The 19,417-nt window shown below is 39.7% G+C and overlaps 1 protein-coding gene across 2 annotated transcripts; it reads right to left on the minus strand.

The window, feature by feature from the left end:
- Positions 1 to 8,698: 8,698 nt before the first annotated feature.
- On the minus strand, positions 8,699 to 19,094 carry spartb (spartin b). Of its 2 annotated transcripts, none has more exons than XM_061719702.1 (8): positions 18,946 to 19,094; positions 17,047 to 17,864; positions 15,611 to 15,808; positions 12,980 to 13,136; positions 12,693 to 12,887; positions 12,436 to 12,594; positions 10,340 to 10,430; positions 8,699 to 9,481 (listed from the first exon to the last, which is right to left on the minus strand). In XM_061719702.1, the coding sequence occupies exons 2-8, from the start codon at positions 17,857 to 17,859 to the stop codon at positions 9,277 to 9,279; spliced, it is 1,818 nt and encodes a 605-aa protein (XP_061575686.1). In that variant the 5' UTR covers positions 17,860 to 17,864; positions 18,946 to 19,094; the 3' UTR covers positions 8,699 to 9,276. The 2 variants fall into 2 exon arrangements, with proteins under 2 accessions (XP_061575686.1, XP_061575687.1); XM_061719703.1 differs by having other exon boundaries at positions 9,340 to 10,197.
- Positions 19,095 to 19,417: the final 323 nt, after the last annotated feature.

Raw genomic sequence — 19,417 nt, forward strand, 5'->3', positions numbered from 1 at the left:
ACCTTTGTTATAAATGTAAGACACACAAAGGTACATTTATCCATTTGTTTTGGTCATGTGACCACATCCAGATTTTCTGGAAGGGGGTTCACTCTGTAATCCAGCAGGTCATTGGTAAACAGACACATCGACATGTGGATGTCACAGATTTCTGCTCTTATTCCTCTCGAGAAGCTGACTCATGACCTTCATCACAAATCGGATAAGTTTTGGAGGATCTGGGAATCATTGCACTCCTTACAGAAGCCTTAACTCAGTTTCTGCCCCTGTCACTTATCCCATGTATGTGCTCTTCGTTTACCTGTCTCTTAATTTACCTATTTATTTACTTATTAATTTTATGCATACGTACTGCACAGCGCTTACTGTTGGTTTGGGGTGGGTTTTTTTTAATTTTTTTTATTTTTTTTTCTACGTTTTGTTGTGTCTCGTTTTGTTCTGTTCTAATGTTTGTACCCATAAAATTGAAAAACCAATAAAAAGAGTATTAAAAAAAGATATCAATCCTGTTTGAGATAATCTCCTTTTCCATATCTCTAACTAATGGGCCAATATGTTGAAGACAATATCAGGAGGACCTCAGGTCTCTTTATCATGTTGAGGCAATAGTAATACCCGATACAGTTGTCCTTACGAAAGTTTTAAGCAGGAACCTTCTGGCAAGGCGACTGACCTTACTTTGAAAGACAACTTTACATATCACCCCTAAAGATGCCTGAATCCCAAACGTTCTTAATTTTAGCAAGTTAGAAGAGATCACACAGTGACAGAGATGGAGAAAGAGAGAAAGAGACAGAACTCACAGAGAGAGAGGGATTTTCAATATGGAAACCTGTCTTTGACTACCTGCAGATCCTGCAGTTTCAGATTATACATCTGTTACAGTGTGTGTGTGTGTGTGTGTGTGTGTGTGTGTGTGTGTGTGTGTGTGTGTGTGTGTGTGTGTGTGTGTGTGTGTGTGTGTGTGTGTGTGTGTGTGTGTGTGTGTGTGTGTGAATTACATTTGTTTCTTTCCCCAGTTTCTGGTTTGAAAAAGCACACAGATAATCCACTTAATCGTCGCTCTGCTGTCGGCCTGCATGCATGTTGAGTAGAATCACCTTTTTCCTAATCGTATTAAATTATGACTAACATGTCGAACTACAAATAGCCAATTACCTCACCATTTCAACAAAGCGCCTATTTAAACGCGTAGAACCGGAGCCTGATAGATGAAAGCTGTAATTCTCCGTAGCAACCATAATAAAAAAAGAAATTAGTTTCTATTTGAAAATTGCAATTCCTCACTAAAGTACAATTTAGAGCAATATCAAAAGCTCACATTACAAATGAGATGTACCTCCATTGACTTCAGCAGGTGTGGGTGATGTATGTAATTAACTGGCTCTATCAGATCTGGGCTGATGTTTGAGAGCTGAGACCATTCTGAACTAATAATAATAATAATAATTAAAGCTGTTAGCAGCAATGAACGGGCCCTCGCGGGTGCAATTTTCACCAATAAAAGTCAAGGACTCAAAACTAAGTCCGATGACACCACCCATGACTCTATATGTCAAACCATCCAAAAGATATGGCAGAAAGTAGGAACTATCAAATATGGACCAATCAGATGAAGGGGGGGCACGCTTTTTGGCGTCTAGCGTCGCCACGGTAACGCTTTTGACTGAGAAAAGTAACGTGCATCGTCTCAGGATGGAGACGCACATTTTGATGTACAACACACCTGGGTGGACGTTACGGTTCGGGCCGTATTAACTGCCGAAGGAATGGCATAAATTGCGCCAAAATTACATGATTAATTGAAAATGGCTGACTTCCTGTGCGGTTTTGGCCATGGTGCCAAGAGACTTTTCTTTAAGTTGCGACATGATACAGGTGTGTAGCGATTTTCGTGCATGTACTTCAAACCGTATTGTGGGGCGTGAGGAACAAAGTTTTCTAGGGGGCGCTGTTGAGCCGTTAGGCCACGCCCATTAATGCAAACCATGAAATATCACGTTTTTTGCCAGGCCTGCATGCAAATTGGTGACTTTGGGGGCACGTTTAGGGGGGCAAAAAGGCCCTCATTTCGTCGGAAGAAAAATGAGAAAAACGAGGAACACGAGAAAAACAAAAACACCTACAGATACAATAGAGCCTTCGCACTGTAAGTGCTCTGGCCCTAATAATACATTTCATTTGTTAGGCGCCTTTCATAACCTTACGAGGCCGTATAAGGTCGCCGTACAACAATCAAAATACAAAAACACAATTTAAACAATACAGAACAGCAAAGTTTGAAGCAGAACACAAAAGACCACGTAAGTTGTAAGTGTACTTAGTTGATTCAAATCTCATTTGTGAAACAAACTTCACCAGTAAAGTCAAACATGACATAGACATGTAATGACAACCAAAAATCTTTTTGAGTGTGGGGCTGGATTCTGAATGGCTGAAGCTAGAATATGGTAGTTTAATATTTCTGTGATGACAAAAGCAAATTTATCACCAATGTCACTGTCAATGTTTGTATAAAGGGGCTGTTGAGTTGGGCGGAAAATAAAAAAAAAATTCTGGCACTGGCATTGCAACACCTGTGTCCAACTGGACTGTCAGCAGTCTGACCAGCACTTACACAGCTGGACCCTCCTATGGGATTTCTTGCTTGTGTTGTTCTGAGATGTAAGTCACTTTGGATAAAAGTGTTTGCTAAATGACCATAGTAGTAGTAGTAGCTTGAACAAAGACATTTAGCGGTCCTGGGGATAAGGGTTCATTTGCAGAAGCATTAAGCTTGGCTTTTCGCTCCGGCCTGCTCTACTTCTGGGTAGTGTGACAAGGATAAATGTGGTTAGGAAATCCAGACACTCACAAGACCCTTTGCATGATTCAGTGTCAGCTCAGGAAAGTCAAACCATACCAAAGAAGAAAAAAAAGAATCTTGCCAACTACCAGGTACCCATCAGCCATACGCAGATAACCTGATGGGTAACTTGCAGTTTTATTTCAAATTTCAAATTTTCATCTCCAATTTTTAAGGCCATCAGCAGTTTTGAATTTGCACGACCTGATGCCAACACTTACATTATTGTTGGGCTCTTATCCAATTGCCCTGTTAAAGGGATTTGGTCTTTTGTGTTCAGAGGCAAGAAGGTTAAATGAGTTTGCTGATCAGGCCATATCTGTAAAAAGCTCCTAAAACAATGAGGAAAGTTAACTTGGACAGTCTTAACCTTCAAACTTTTTCCCCATCTCTTAATGTGCACCTTCTTATTTTCCTCCTTTAGGGTATGCAGTAATTACTCAACCAGTTAAGGGATTTACACTCAATCTTTAATTATATTACATTTAATCTTAGTATCCTCATCAAGTCAGTTTAAGAGTTAGACAACAATAACTATGACTGTTGGATGATTATTTTTCTTTCCAGTGACCACTGATGTAGATTTTTATCCTTTTTAACAAATGTTTCAATCATTTCAGCTGTCTAATTTGTGATTTATATCTATTTATTTATCTATGAGCAGTATATTGTCTGTAGGGGCTACTGGGCATGTGCTCCTTCTAAAACCTGATGTAACTGAGCATCACAAAACAAGCTCTTTCCAAATGTGATACTGTATATCTCCAAAAACAGGACTACACTGCTGCTTTTTCTTTTCTGGAGTCACCTGTGAGGTAAAAGAAGATTCATCTTCATCCTCACTCATCTAACCTTGTTATGCACTTCTAGTGCTTATCAATACAAACGAGAGGATTTGTTTCTACTCAGGATCACGGGTGAGCCTTGAGATTAACCAGAAGTGCTGTCACCCTGCTGAAATGAAGAGCAGGCATCAGGAATGACACGTCTTTCATTGTCATGTGGAGCAGAATCAGGTTAGTTATGTTTGTCAGTGGTCAAGAGTTTCCTGTAACTGATTTTATTTGAATACCTACATATATGCACACATATACACACACATACCGTGAATACAGTCAGTCCAAAGAAGACTCCTTGATAAATTAAATCCAGCCGTCCAGAAGAGGCTGAAGGGAGTTATTTTGTTTTATTTAATCTGTACATTGTAGTATTAACCTAGACATCTTTTTAGACTGTTGCTGGAAGGAAGTGAATTAGTAAACAAGTAAAGCAGCCATCTACAATAAACAGTCGTGACAATGGATCAAATGCTTGGTCAAGCAGACAACCCGACCTCAGTCTGCACGGGGTCAAAACAGTTGGACACATCGACCGTTCCCCGGGGACAAATGCTGCCAATATGCCAGGATCAATTTCTCTATGCTTCGTTTCAGTTTATGGAAAATAACTGGATAAATGAACATCCTGCATTTACCAACCTCCTATTATGTGCCTTCACAGCACCGACCATCAGCCCCACTTTACAGATGGGGCCCGAGCCATTTTCAAACCAGATGTCATGGAAAGTCATTTCTGACCAAGTGGGTCCTGCTGTTTTCCCGTGGTAGAATTTTGACCACGCCGACGACTCTGAGCAGAAGCGTGGCGTGAGACATGTTATCTTTTCATCAGCAGAACCAAGTCAGATGGATCCACTTCTGATAAATCCGCCTGACTGTACAGCAGAAGAAGTTTCAAAACAACAGGTCAACCTATCAGAACACAACCTTGTGTTCAAGTGACCCGACACCTGCAAGAGGAACTGAGCCAGGGTCTCAAGTCTCAAGACCGACAGACAGAAGATATAGTCAGTCTCTTATGGCTCAATTTGTTTTTGGATAATAGTGCAAACCCCCCCGCCTCCTGATGGTCTTGTAGATATTATTTTGCCTGAAAGTGAATATAACAAATGAGATGTACATCCATAACGTATCATATTTATAGTTTTAAGAGGCCAGCTGTTAGAGGAAAGACAGACATTAGTTTTGTTCTTAATCTTTCTGGCCATTTTATGCATTTCCTTTTCTCACATTTCGAGCTTGAGCTGCATCAATGTTGAAATTTGTTTGAGGGAAACAGAGTTAGTGTTTTGCATTGACATGCAGTGCATTAATACTTTTATAGCATTTTAATAATGATTTTAGGTCATCTGTTTTTAATATTTTATAAGAACATTTCATGCAGCAGAACATTTTGGTAATTTTTCATTTTATGTGAATGAATCATCGGCATGAATTATTCATTACACTATTTTATTTTAAAGGATGTAATAAAAAATTAAAGCTGCAAGCAGCAATGAACGGGCCCTCGCACTCACGGCCACCGCCCCCCATAAGCATATCAGAAATGACACCACCCACGACTTCCTATGTCAAACCATTCAAAAGTTATAGCAGAAAATCGGGACAACCAATCAGAAGAAGGGGTGGGGCTAATTAAGGCCAACGAAGCTTAAGAACTCATTACAGAGTCCCATGACACCACCCACGACTTCCTATGTCAAACCATTCCAAAGTTATAGCAGAAAAAAGGGACAACCAATCAGAACAAGGGGCGGGGCTAATTAAGGCCAACGAAGCTCAAGGACTCCATAACGAATCTGATGATACCACCCACGACTCTCTATGTCAAACCATTCAAAAGTTATAGCAGAAAATCGGGACAACCAATCAGAAGAAGGGGCGGGGCTAATTAAGGCCAACGAAGCTCAAGGACTCCATAACGAATCTGATGATACCACCCACGACTCTCTATGTCAAACCATTCAAAAGTTATAGCAGAAAATCGGGACAACCAATCAGAAGAAGGGGCGGGGCTAATTAAGGCCAACGAAGCTCAAGGACTCCATACAGAGTCCCATAACACCACCCACAACTTCCTATGTCAAACCATTCAAAAGTTATGGCAGAGAAAAGTATTCTAGGGGGCGCTGTTGAGCCGTTAGGCCACGCCCATTAATGCAAACCATGAAATATCAAATTTATCGCCAAGTCTGTCTTGCATGCCAAATTTGGTGACTTTTGGTGAACTATCAAATATGGACCAATCAGATTTCAAAATGGCCGACTTCCTGTTCGGTTTCGGCCATGGCTTCAAGAGACTTTTCTTTAAGTGGTGAAATGATACAGGTGTGTAGCGATTTTCGTGCATGTACATCAAACCGTATTGTGGGGCTTGAGGCACAAAGTTTTCCGGGGGGCGCTGTTGAGCCATTTTGCCACGCCCATTAATGCAAACCATGAAATATTAAATTTATCGCCAGGCCTGGCTTGCGTGCCAAATTTGGTGCCTTTTGGGGAACTATCAAATATGGACCAATCAGATGAAGGGGGGGTGCGCTTGTTGGCGTCTAGCGTTGCCACGGTAACACTTTTGAAAGAGAAAAGTAATGCGTGTAGTCGCAGGATGGAGACGCACATTTTGATGTATAACACATCTGGGTTCACGATACGGTTCGGGCCGTATTAATTCTCGAAGGAATGGCATATATTGCTCCAAAATTACGCGATTAATTCAGAATGTTCAAAATGGCCGACTTCCTGTTCGGTTTCGGCCACGGCGCCAAGAGACTTTTCTTTAAGTTGCGACATGATACAGGTGTGTACCGATTTTCGTTCATGTACGTCAAACCGTATTATGGGGCTTGAGGCGCAAAGTTTTTTCTGTCTGAACCAATCAGATGAAGGGTGGGCACACTTTTTGGCGTCTAGCGTTGCCACGGTAACGCTTTTGAAAGAGAAAAGTAATGCGTGGTGTCGGAGGATGGAGACGCACATTTTGATGTATAACACACTTGGGGGCACGTTATGGTTCGGGCCGTATTAACTGCCGAAGGAAGGCATAAATTTCGCCAAAATGACACGATTAATTCAAAATGGCCGACTTCCTGTTCGGTTTCTCGACATGACGCCCAGAGACTTTTCTTTAAGTTGTGCCATGATACAGGTGTGTACCGATTTTCGTGCATGTACAACAAACCGCATTGTGGGGCTTGAGGCACAAAGTTTTCAAGGGGGCGCTGTTGAGCCATTTTGCCACGCCCATTAATGCAAACCATTAAATATCAAATTTTTCGCCAGACCTGGCTTGCATGCAAAATTTGGTGACTTTTTGGGCACGTTTAGGGGGGCAAAAAGGCCTTCCTTTTGTCAGAACAATAAGAAGAAGAAGAAGAAGAAGAAGAAGAATTCCTGCAATTACAATAGGGCCTTCGCACTGAAAGTGCTCGGGCCCTAATAATATTACATTTGGTCTTTATCAGATAAATTCTACAACCCCAGACATAAAAAACGCCATGTCTTTATTTATTATATAGACAATATCCACAGAAGTGAGTGAAAATGTAAGTACACTTTCAGTGGTTTCAGGGGAGCTAAGAGGATTAGCAGCAGCCAGATGGTGCTCACAAAGTGCATTATTTTAACTAAGTATATTGGTTATCAAGGTATTGGCTTTCAAGTATGTTAACACCATGCCAAGCATACACATATAACTTGAAAATGACCATTTAATAAACAGTGATTAATGAAAACATTGCTTTTAAATTGTGGTTCAACACAATAATACTAATAATTTGATCAGTGACATGTTAAACTCAAGTGTGTCATGCAGTTAGCACAGCAGGTTCTTTCATTCTTGCAGTCAGTGTGTCTATAGTGTAAAAAGTCAGATTCTGCTTTGTGTACCTAATATGGGGAAACATTGGGTCCTCCAACAGGAACATGACCCAAAATTGGCTCCTAAAAACCCCCGGGAATGGCTAAGAACATAACGTTGGACATTTTTGAAGTGGGCTTTGGTGAGTCCTGATCTAAATCTATTAAACATCATGCTACTTCAATTTAATTTGGAGTCCATCAACCTGCACTAAGATTTTTGAAAGTGGAAAATGTTCAAGACATCTGTCAGTCTTCCCAGGAATGGACATCCCAGGAAGTTCGTCTCAGGGTCATAACATTCATTGCTAAATAGTAATTACAAAGAAAAACGAAAACAGAAAAATTACTCTTCATATCCTACAGGCCTCATTATTTAAAATTTTAACGTGACACCCGGACAAAGTTTTTGACACCAAAGGTGGCAATACAAACTAATGAATCATGACGTGCAGAGAAATATTGGCACAATGTAAGATGTCATGTCACGTAAGAGCTTGTGAGGACTGGACATTTGTTTTTCATTTTTTAATCTTTCCCGATACTGTTCATAAACCCAAGTGGCAAGCGGTTTACTTTGGATTTTGCATAACTGTAACTGTTATGCAAATCTGTTGTTGTAATCTGCTATTTTTGTCTTGCAGGTGTTTCTGGACTCTTTACAGTCATGCAGTTTACTTTTGATCTGAATGTCATTTTTGGGCAAAGTCTTGTTTACAGTATTCAAGGCAGCTGTCTGGTAAGTTCTCGGTACCAATTTCCCACCCTGTTCCTTGGGGATGGGGTTGGGAAACATGCAAGGCTGAGTAAACTTGTGTGTTTCTGAGGAACCGGCTGGGAAACACTGGTACTTTCAGACAGCCTGCCACAGTGATGAATTCAATAAAGTGGCGTCTTAGCTCATCAAGTTACTGAAGAATATAAATGCATATGTTTACCTGCTTACATATAATTTCATTCTTTTATAACAAAAGATCATTGTGCATTTAAAACATTTTTTAAAGAAGAAAGGGAACAATGATTATTATTATTATTATGAATATTACAATTATTATGGGACTTCAAAAAGAAAAAATGTACAGAGTGAAAAAAGGAGGCTAAATTGGATCAAACATGGATATATTTAATACTTATAATATTCAAAAAGTTAAAACTCAGAGTTAAAGTGGAGAGTAATTAATATTTTATTACCTCTGTAATGAAGACAGACAGACATGGTACAACTTTTCTTTTCTTCCTGGTAGTTGCAGGCACGGTCAACAGTGATTTTACAGCAAAAAAACATTTCACCCGACAATATTTTATCAGAAACAAGTCAAGCATAAATGAAAACAATGACAGTTTGTGTCATTTCTTCAAACCATCCTTTGGAATAAAACACGTGTTATAAGTGTCCCCAATAACCAATCTCATATTTTACTATAAAAAGCAGAGAAGAACTGTTACTATAAAGTTACATGAAAATACAAACATGTTATGGAGTGTATCAATATACTCAACACAATGTTTTTATTAGATTTATATTATTGTTTGTCTGCATTAAGATCAATCTACTTTAAAATTAAATAAAAAATTAAAGTGCTCACACTGTATCAAACTATAAGATATGCATATCACAGGAGTTATATCATAAATATACAGCTTTTTACAAATAATGAATATTAAATATAGATTTCTTTGATTAGTCAATATAAACTTTTAAGGCATTGCTGAAATCATGAGGCAGGATATCACAGGTTATTTCTCCAACTTCTCCACTTGCTTCCCACTCTGTGGTTTTTCCTGGAGCTTGTAATCTTCCAAAATGGCCTGAGCTGTTTGTTTGCCAGTCCGCTTCACCACCGCTTTGATCCCCAGGTTGTCAATATTGAAGGCAGTGATACCGACATTGAGGGCAGAGTTTACAGCGCTGTCCGTGGCTTGTCCTGCAGCTGCCCCATACCTTTATCAGATTAGTGAGAGGTCGAGAGCAAGGGGTCGGAGAACTCATTAATATGCAGTGCAAGGGCTGCATGCAGAATGTCCATGACAGGATTACACACATGCAATGACGTCTTTTGGAATAAAGACACGCCTGACCGCCGTAACCTGAATTTGATGTCTACTACAGAAATTTAAATTAGAATCTAATCATAGAACCTAATTAATAGTTGAAAAGCCAGCAAGATTGGCAAAAAGAAGCCTGTCTTCACGAGGATTTAAATACTCAATGTTAACCACAGAGTTCTGCCAATTGATAAAATAAAAAGAAGGAATCTTAAAAAATATATATTTTACATCATGAGATGTATTCTGAACTTACAACCCTATCAACTTTATTATATTCCTTTACTCTATACGCGACTGAGAATAAAAGACATCACCAATTCACAGAGTATGACAAGATCTTAAAGTCATGCAGGATTGGGTCATAAGCAATTTTGAGATTTTCCTTAAAAATATGCTCAGAAATCAATGAAAGCGGGATAAGGATGTGAATTAGCACATAGGAAGGGAGGTGAACGAATGCAGCGGAGGACTTGAGAGTCGTTTACACAAAATCATTGGAGGCATACGTCAGGTCTGTGATTAGCAGAGTGATGGGTTAAAGAGCTGCACATTATTAGGAACAAAAAGAACTACTTCTCGTTAGGTGTATCGTTTTGTAGACCCCTAAATCTGCAAAGCAAATGAATGCATGTTTAGTTTTGTTTGTGAAAGTGGTCATTTGCAACACACGCAGACGCATCAAAAGACAATTTAGAAAGCTGTGACAGTGGCGAGGACAAGCACTTAAACTCATGAGAGAAAATGAACTTACTTATGTTTTACGGTGGTGACCGTCTCTTCTGCAACATTTGTAGCGATGTCCTTGGCTGCGACTTCCAAACCGGTCCACATGGTTGCAAATCCTGGACAAATACAACATTCCCAGATATTTTAAGAAAAACTTACAATTTTTCATCCCTTCTCACTTATCATCCAAGTAAGTGAAAATATCTCCAAAATTTGAAAAGTAACATCACCAAATTTTACATAAATGAGACCTAAAGTGAATTTCGGGAATGTGCTTTATAGTATAAGCAGTGGTTGAAAGACAGTTTCCTGAAAGCTGAGAGTTTCTGAAAAGATTTGTCACCATTAACAATCAATCCCTGCAATAAAAAAAAAAAAAAAAGAATATCACCACTTTTGAAGAATATTCATTCTCCTGTTTTATATGTGAAACTTTTGTCATTAATGGAATTCCCCATAAAAAATCCCTAAATTGACTTTTAACGGATGGATTGAGAGGACTATCAAAAATCTTAATGTAGATCTCTGCATTTATTGTGAAATCAAAACCCTTTATGTGTCCTGACTAATGCAGTTAATGCTGCATCTTCTGACGTTGCATGCAAACAAACAAAAACACTTTTCTACATTGACAAATCCTAACTGAATCTGGAAAGCCACGTCCTAAAACACAAGAGAACCGCATTGCCTCTGTATTTGCAGAGGCGAGTTTATCAGGATTTGCACCTGATGGAGACAGCGACACACCTCGATGTTAAATGTTGATTTTATTATGTAAAGCACTTTGCGTTACTATTGTATGAAAAGTGCTATTTAAATAAAGTTTGATTTAAATTGATTTGATGGAAATGAACAGCAAACTCAGACGGTCAGCTTTTACTTCTTACACACTTAACCATGCATCGTGGCAGCCAGGAGATGTATTGATTTAACACATGTTTCAACAAACAGATCTGGTTTTCAATTTAGTATCACATTTAAAAAATGGATTTCAAAGGCATCTGAATGTTGTGAAAAAGAGAGACCAGAGAAGGCATTCGTGGTTTAAATTCTGGGGAAGACCAGCAGTATTCATGTGCACTCTTTAATTACACAAACTCGTATCATGTTCCGAATCAGGAGCAGATTCTGGTCATACCTACACATTTAAAAACTTCTTCATGAATGCCAGAATGTGTACATTTCTCTCAGTGAGCGGTTTTACGTACAAACTGTCACTGCTCACTTTTCATGGGTGAGGCCCGTTCACTATAGACTAAACCACATTATTTTTTTATAACAATTTTGAAGGCACATTGCCATGAGTTGTCCGTCACAATAATCTGACATCTTCCTTGGTCGACCTGTACACTTCCTGTTGACAACCTCCCTCTGTTCCTCTGCAGACAGCTGCCGGGGAAACAACCAGCTGCTACACTGTTTTTGATTTATATTGTTGAAGTCATCTCCCCTTCCTTTGTACTATTTTCACACACAGCGCTCTTACTGGACCACGTTTCCTGTCACGCAGCCAAGTGCAACAGCTCATAAAGGTCTGCAAACATTCTCTTTCACTGCAGACTCATTTGCAATTTAACTTTAATGTACCGGCACATGGATTTATCTTACGAATGCAGAGTAGCTGCAAATAAGCAGCTACGACCACATTCTTCAGTCGTGATATTTGAGTTTTTGATAATAAAATCCAACTTGCTCATGTACAATTGAAATTCATTCACTGAAACACCCCCCACTGTTTTTAATTGAGTGTCCTACATGTCTCCATGCCCCGGAAATAGGCTGGTGACCTCTGGCTCCTCTCTCCCAGTGACTGCTGGGACAGGCTCCAGTACCAGCACCACTCTGAACAGGATGAAGTGGTTATCAAAAAAAAACAAGCTGATGCATGAATGCATCCATGAGCAACTGACATGCCCTTCACATGACAGCAGCAAAAGGAAAACCAATGTTTTCTGACAATGAAGCAAAAATCTAAAACCTGACAGTTATGGTTGAGTAATGTTTTGTCATCAATAACTTAAGTGTAAACTGAGCTGCGTTGATGCAAACAGCTGCAGAACTTGGATCGAACACGTCAGATTTTAACACAAATATGGACTGCAAATGTTAGTTTTTCTCTACCTTGTACTCCACTGGCGGCGACCACCATGGCTCCATCTATGTTAGAACGTCCATCCTTGTCTTTCTTCATGGACTCTGGGATGAGTTTGCCTCCGTGTTTTTTCACATGAGGAGCCAGCTCTCGACCCACGCAGCCGGCGACTGTGCACACCCCGTCCACTGCACGGACACAACACCACTCAATTAGAGGTCCGCTGCCAAATACAGTAATCGCACAAGGTCAGTAAAAACCTGCTGACGGAAGATGCCTAAGTCACCTAGAAACTGGCTGACTTTGACAGCTCCTCCGGTGGCTTGCTTGGCTACGTGGAGGCTTTTGGTGACCGTGGGGCTGACTTGGGCCGGGCTGTCCTCCGGAGTGATGTGCTCTCTGAGTTTAGATGCCCCTACGTGAATAGCCTTGCCCGTGTACTCGGCACCTTTCACCAGACCCCAGCTTAACCAGGACGCACCTGACGGGGTCACACACGGTTAGTCAGTCTGGATTTGTGACCCGTGTCCACAAGCAACGCGGCTCAGCTTTAAAAAAACAATGTGTCCTCACCCGTCAATATCCCACTTGCAACCTTTTCACTCCATTCAGGCAGAGTCTTCTCCTCATCCTCGTCCTCCTCCTCCTTCGCTGCTAGTGCCGTCGCCTCAGGTGAAACAATAGACACCTTCTGACTGAGATTAATGTTGTCTGCCTCTTCATTTGGAGCCTGATCGAACAAGCACATTGGACACAATAAAATGATAGAAAATATTGGAAGCTGTATGCGTCACAGTTTAGGTTCTCGTCTCCAAACAGCCTCAAAAAGCACACAATAGTCCCTCTCATTATGTGCTTCCCATTACAATGCTTCCTCTGTTTGCCACAAAACAACTGCCATTTCAAAAAAATCAGTGCATTCAGAAAACCCCACATCTTTGACTTGTCCCCAGAATGAAAACAATACAAAAGTGCTTACTAGCAGAGAGGAAACCACCTCCAGAGGAAATACTGTACTTAGCCTTGCTGCATTGTCAAAAATAACCAAGTGTGGCATCATTATAAACCAGCACCTCTTCCTCTTAAACCAGCAGCTCTTCCTCCATCGAGGCTGAACCGACACTCGTCTTTCAGCCGAGCTTCTGAGGTTGTTCCAAGTGCTGCTGATAAGAGCATTATAACTAATTAATTCTCATCACCTGCCAGTCTCAAATCCCCTCCATGCTGAGGCAGGGGTAACCTGGGGAATGGCGCCAGATCAGAAATAAATAGCAGCAGGCTTTTCATGCCAGGCTGAGAAGAAGAAGAAAAAAAAAAAAGGTAATCCTCTTCAATTTTCAGCCTATGTTGTGCATGCAGCAACTATTCAAATTCATAAAGTCTTCATTTCGAACATGATAGAGTATATATCTAACTTCCTACTGGAAGTACAGATTTTGATATTGCTATGCAATGTGTTTTTTGTGATAATTAATTTGAAGATGGCCACTGACAAATACCTCTGAGGACAATTCAACCATTAGCAGCCGAAAATCAGATTTTAATTTAATTTATGTTTATTTGATATGGACATAGCAATCACATTGGACAAACCAGATGCATTGTTTAAGTGTTTTAGCACAAGTGCTAATTCGCAACACTTGTCCATAGGCAGCTTTTGAACAGAATAGAGAGCAATAAAATATTAAGATAACAAGAATGAGAAAAAAAAGATATAAGGGATATTTATTAAAATCGATAATACAGAATTTTAAAAGGTGAAATATTTTTTTAAATACCTGTTCTGTTGCAGAATTATCCAACTACCCTATCTAATTTTCCTTGAATAACCTTCCACCTCTTGCAGTGGCCCAAGAATCAATGTTTGCCAAAAGTCACTAACTTTGACTTTGAACAAAAGAACTAAGGCTGCGTCCGAGTATGCAAAATGAGTGTGCGAGATTTTTTTAGTGCGTCCGAAACATTAGAACGTACTCAATAGTAGCTCTATCTAGGGCTGGGCGATATATCGAGATTTTAATATATATCGATATATTTTCAAACGCGATATGGTACGAGACAATATCGTTTATATCGATTTAAAAAAAAAAAAAAAAAAAAAAAAAAAAAAAATTTTTTCTTTACATTTTTTTTATGATTTTGATATAGCTTATTTTGTGACAAATTGACTTGAATGTTTTATTTGAGATTTGCACAAATGTTTTGTTATTTGCACAACTGTCAACCTCAGTGGAAAAGTCTGCCTGTTACTGTCTACATTGTATTAATTGCACAGTGTATTTTAATTTAATTGTTATGCAGGAAAGGGATATTTGTTTTATTTTATTCAAGAAGCATTTTTATTCTATATATGCAGGCAGTTTATTTTTATTTCATTTGTTTTATACATTTTGATATTGTGCAGACCTCTGTTAATAAAGGAACCTGTGTGACATTTGACACAAGGCTTTGTATTAAAACTGACTTTTTTTTTTTAATTTATTTTATTATTATTTATTAAGGGTTTGCCTCAGAAAAAAAAAGAAGCTAACAGATATTCTATGCTATAATGCTTTGGGGGAAACCCCAATTAAGGCACAGAAAAAAATATCGAGATATATATCGAGTATCGCCATTCAGCTAGAAAATATCGAGATATGACTTTTGGTCCATATCGCCCAGCCCTAGCTCTATCCATACTCATTCCGGAGAATTTTTTGAGTGTGGATTGATGGACACTAGCCGACCAGAAAATTGCCACAATGCAATGCAGCGGTGTTTGGTTGCTAAGTCATATGTATATGTCATAAGTATAATATTAAGTATAATAATATTATTACATAACATATTATAATATTCGTATATAATAATATTATATAATGTAATCTTAATTCGGCCAGAATAAATGGGAAATAGCGGAGCGGAGCTGCTACTGCTGCTGTGACACATCACTTCCTCCCTACGGCAGGAAGTGACGTGTGCGCTCTTAATAGTACGTCCGAATTAATGCACACTACTGATATTTACTCAAACGTGTGCCGAATTTAAGTATACTTTTTAGTATATACTTATTAGTACGGGATTTCGGACGCACCGTAAGTTAAAATATATGCCATGAAGTTACATATGACCACCATTATCATTTATTCAAAGATAAACACATAGGCCTTCCCAAAAATTGTGAAGACTTGTGTTGTTACAGTCACCATGCACGGAAACACCAACCTGGACCCGGAGGTCGGTCATCTGGGACAACAGGTCCTGAAAAAGCTGTCTGTCTGCAGGAGAAAGCTCGGCGGACAACACTACCCCCACATAATATCCTGCAGCTGGTGCCATCATGTCCGGAAACATATAAACCCCTGTGTTACACAGCAACACTGGAGAGTCTGTAGCCATGAGGGGGTAGATCCAGTCACACACCTGCCGGGAAGTAAAAGACAGTTGAGGAAACAGCAGAAATATAAAAGGGCCAACATGCCACACAAGCAGGAATGAAAGGCATTAGACTTAAATTTCTTGTTTATTTCTAAACAGTATACCTTAATATAAACCAATACTGAATGATGAATGAACTTCCATGTATATTAGTGTAGGTTAACAAGCACATCTTTCTAAACTGTGGGTTTTCAAAGTAAACTGGACATTCTGAGTTTGACACCATTGATTGTGAGGAGAGAATAAATGAAACGTCATCCCCGAGACGAACCGGAGCCCCGTGCTCGTCCTCTGACTGCTGCATGTCTAACAGGATTACAGGCCATGTCACTGTAAGCAGGGTTTATGCAATTACTTGCACTCGTGAATCGCTGATGTCACCCACCGGCAATGACACCTGGGAAATACCCCACTTAAGAGTCAAATTTCAGTCTCATGACTCACCAGCATCAGATCGGACAGCAGAATATATCCCATGTTGAAGAAATGTAATAAGGCATTTATTTTGACTGTCTACACTATCTTAAGATTCATTTCCACAAATTCAAGTAGTTTATCTTGCGGCTGGTTCTGTTTACATTCACAAACCTACCTAGCAGTTCAAAGACTTGAACTACACAGTGGTTGATTTGGTTTTTTTTTTGGTCCCTATCTAACCTGCCTGTGTTTAAAGTCGCATCCAAACCCACAATCCTTCTAATGTCCGATTTATCTCAGGGTAACTTTTAGCAATGAATTAACACAACAAATTAAACCTTAAAAAAAAACAGCATGCTTTTATTAATCTTTTCAAATAAAGATATTATTAGATTAAAAATAATAATAATAATAATAATAATAAAAAAACAACAACTTATGAACCACTGTCTTCAACTTTGAGCGCATCTAATCCTGACCCGGAATTCTCTGCAGGATTACATCATAGTAACTGGGATTAAGTCAGGAGGTAAACAGCCATGATTGTGTCCACAGACTGAGGGATATTGATCATTAACAACCCTATCTCAGCCCACAGTCAGAAGAGATCCTCATAAGCTGAGCAAACATCTTACAAAATCAGGTTAAAGGGCACATGATAAACTAAAAACAGCTGGTGACACTGCAATGATGACATTTCACTTCACTTATTGCATCAGGAAGGCAGGAAGGCATGAAGGCAATTTATCATCCTTATCATCCAAACTTTATACGAGTATATTTAGTTGATAATAATCCTGTCCTACCTGCAGAAATGCTGGTGGTCGACTGGGCATCCTTTCAGACTGATCACTGGTAAACTTCACTAGGCGCAGATAGCCTGGGTATGATGGGGCACTCACTTGCCCCTCTGGTGTAACAAAGAATATCTGAACCCCACGAGGAATATACACCAGCTCCTCTGCCTCTTCATCCACACTCTGGGAGGATGGCGTGGAGTTACCGGTAGATGTACGACTGTAGAATTCATCCCCAACCAATGACATCTCCCCTGAATCTGTTCCATAAGAAATCGACAAGTGGCCATCGGCCGCCTGAGGAGAGTAAACTGGAGGTTGTTCGGCTGGAAACGCAGGTTGTCGCGTTGCGGCCATGCCTCCAACAGCTCCAGCCGGCTGGCCGTGAGCAGTAGTACGCAGGTTTGGTTGAGGTGGCCTCTCTGGCTTCTCTTTGGTAGGGAGCTTTGGGTAGAGAGCTTCTGCAGACATGCGTACAGCACCGGGGCTGCCCGAACTCTGCGTGGGTGCAGATCCAAGGTCAGGGCTGGTCTCTAGTATGGCCAGGCGAGTGGTGATGTTGTTAAGGGTCTCCTGCATCTTCTGCTGCATCTGTCTGGCTGATTCCCAGGAGTTGCCGGTACACTCGTCCCCATGTGAAGGCACGCTGATGGCCCTGAGGAGATGCTGCCGGCCCCGCTTGTACAGCTCCAGGGCCTGTTTCTTGTCTCCAGCTTCATCTACCGAGAGTCCTTTGGTGATGCACTCAAAAGCCCTCTCATAGCCATCTTTGATCACTTGAAGTCTGGCATTATCAAATGCATCTTGTTTAGCTTGTTCCATTCCCTCTGGGGGGGAAAAAAGACCACAATTTAGTGAAACTGAAACTGTGTTGTAAGTTATCAGGGAAGGGGAACATGGGTACAGAAATATGGCACACATTAAAACTTCACCTCCAAGCTCCGCAGAGAAACAATCAGACGTGAAAAAGTCTTTAGTATCCTCAACAGAGGTTTTCAAGTAAAGAAGTACAAATACCTCGTTACCTTACTTAAGTAGAAATTTTGGTTACCTATACTTCACTGGAGTAATTATTTTTCAGACGACTTTTTACTTTTACTCCTTACATTTTCACGCAATTATCTGTACTTTTTACTCCTTACATTTTAAAAACAGCCTTGTTACTCTATTTCATTTCGGCCTTTAAAAAAAACTATCCAGTTAAATTGCTCCATCCGGATAGAGTGAATTTGGTTGTGGTTGTTTCAGATGTTCTTGTCCAGTTTTGTTCTTACATCCGTTCCCTCAGATTCCTGCAACTAAACTTGGATGTTAATTCCAATAAACATTAGGATAAAGGATAACATGCCTCTGAAGTTTGACTTTTTGCACCAGTACAATACTTATAGGCAACTAGTCATCATATCTCCTGCTCTCTGAAACACATGTTAATGCTCAATAGTACACATATATGGTTCTTTAATATATTTACATTATACTAAGATGCATTCATTTTCAATGGCTTATGTCCTTAATGGCTTCGTCCCCCTTACATTACTTTTACTTTTATACTTTAAGTAGTTTTGAAACCAGTACTTTTATACTTTTACTTGAGTAAAAAACTTGAGTTGATACTTCAACTTCTACAGGAGTATTTTTAAACTCTAGTATCTATACTTCTACCTGAGTAATGAATGTGAATACTTTTGACACCTCTGATCCTCAAATAACAAGCTTACCTGCTCTGTTTTCATTACACCTTGTCAGTAAAGTGGGCTGAAACGAGCTAAGAGCTACAACCTGCACAAGGTCATGTGTTCCGCCATGACTATCATAAATAACACTGTTGCAGCATCTATCTGGACTAACAACACCGTCATTATGCAGGAACAGTCTACACTAACTTCTCTTCTTGCAAGCGGAACTTACCTCAGTCAGCGGATTTAGAAAAACGGTTTGACTGGCAATTAGTTGTCTTGTTGTAAAAACGTTTCTTCCGGCCAAAGACAAATATCGACTTTACAATCACATGGACTCGAAGTTAATTGGGCTTCAGTGGTAGCTGACTGCCAAATGCAGGAGGATGTTGTTTGATGATGTTAAACTACTTTCTCACAACCCTTCAAAGTAAAAAAGTCGTGGAGGGAACAATCGATGCCGTCAATACAATGAAAATCCGTATAAAGCTTTATACCTTTATTTTGAAAATCAAAACAGGACGTTTTTTTACGTCACTCGATTTGCCTTTACCTGCGTCTCCGTCAGTGTCAGGTGAGGTGAGGAATGAAGCCAACATTTACATTATGAATTTTCTACATTCTCTCATTAAATCTTTTTATTTGATAAACAACAAAAAAATCTATATATGTTTAATCAAGTTTTTCCCTGTATCCTCTGACTA

The sequence above is a fragment of the Cololabis saira genome, chromosome 4 (assembly GCF_033807715.1).
Source record: "Cololabis saira isolate AMF1-May2022 chromosome 4, fColSai1.1, whole genome shotgun sequence".
In the NCBI taxonomy this organism is placed as follows: Eukaryota; Metazoa; Chordata; class Actinopteri; order Beloniformes; family Belonidae; genus Cololabis; species Cololabis saira.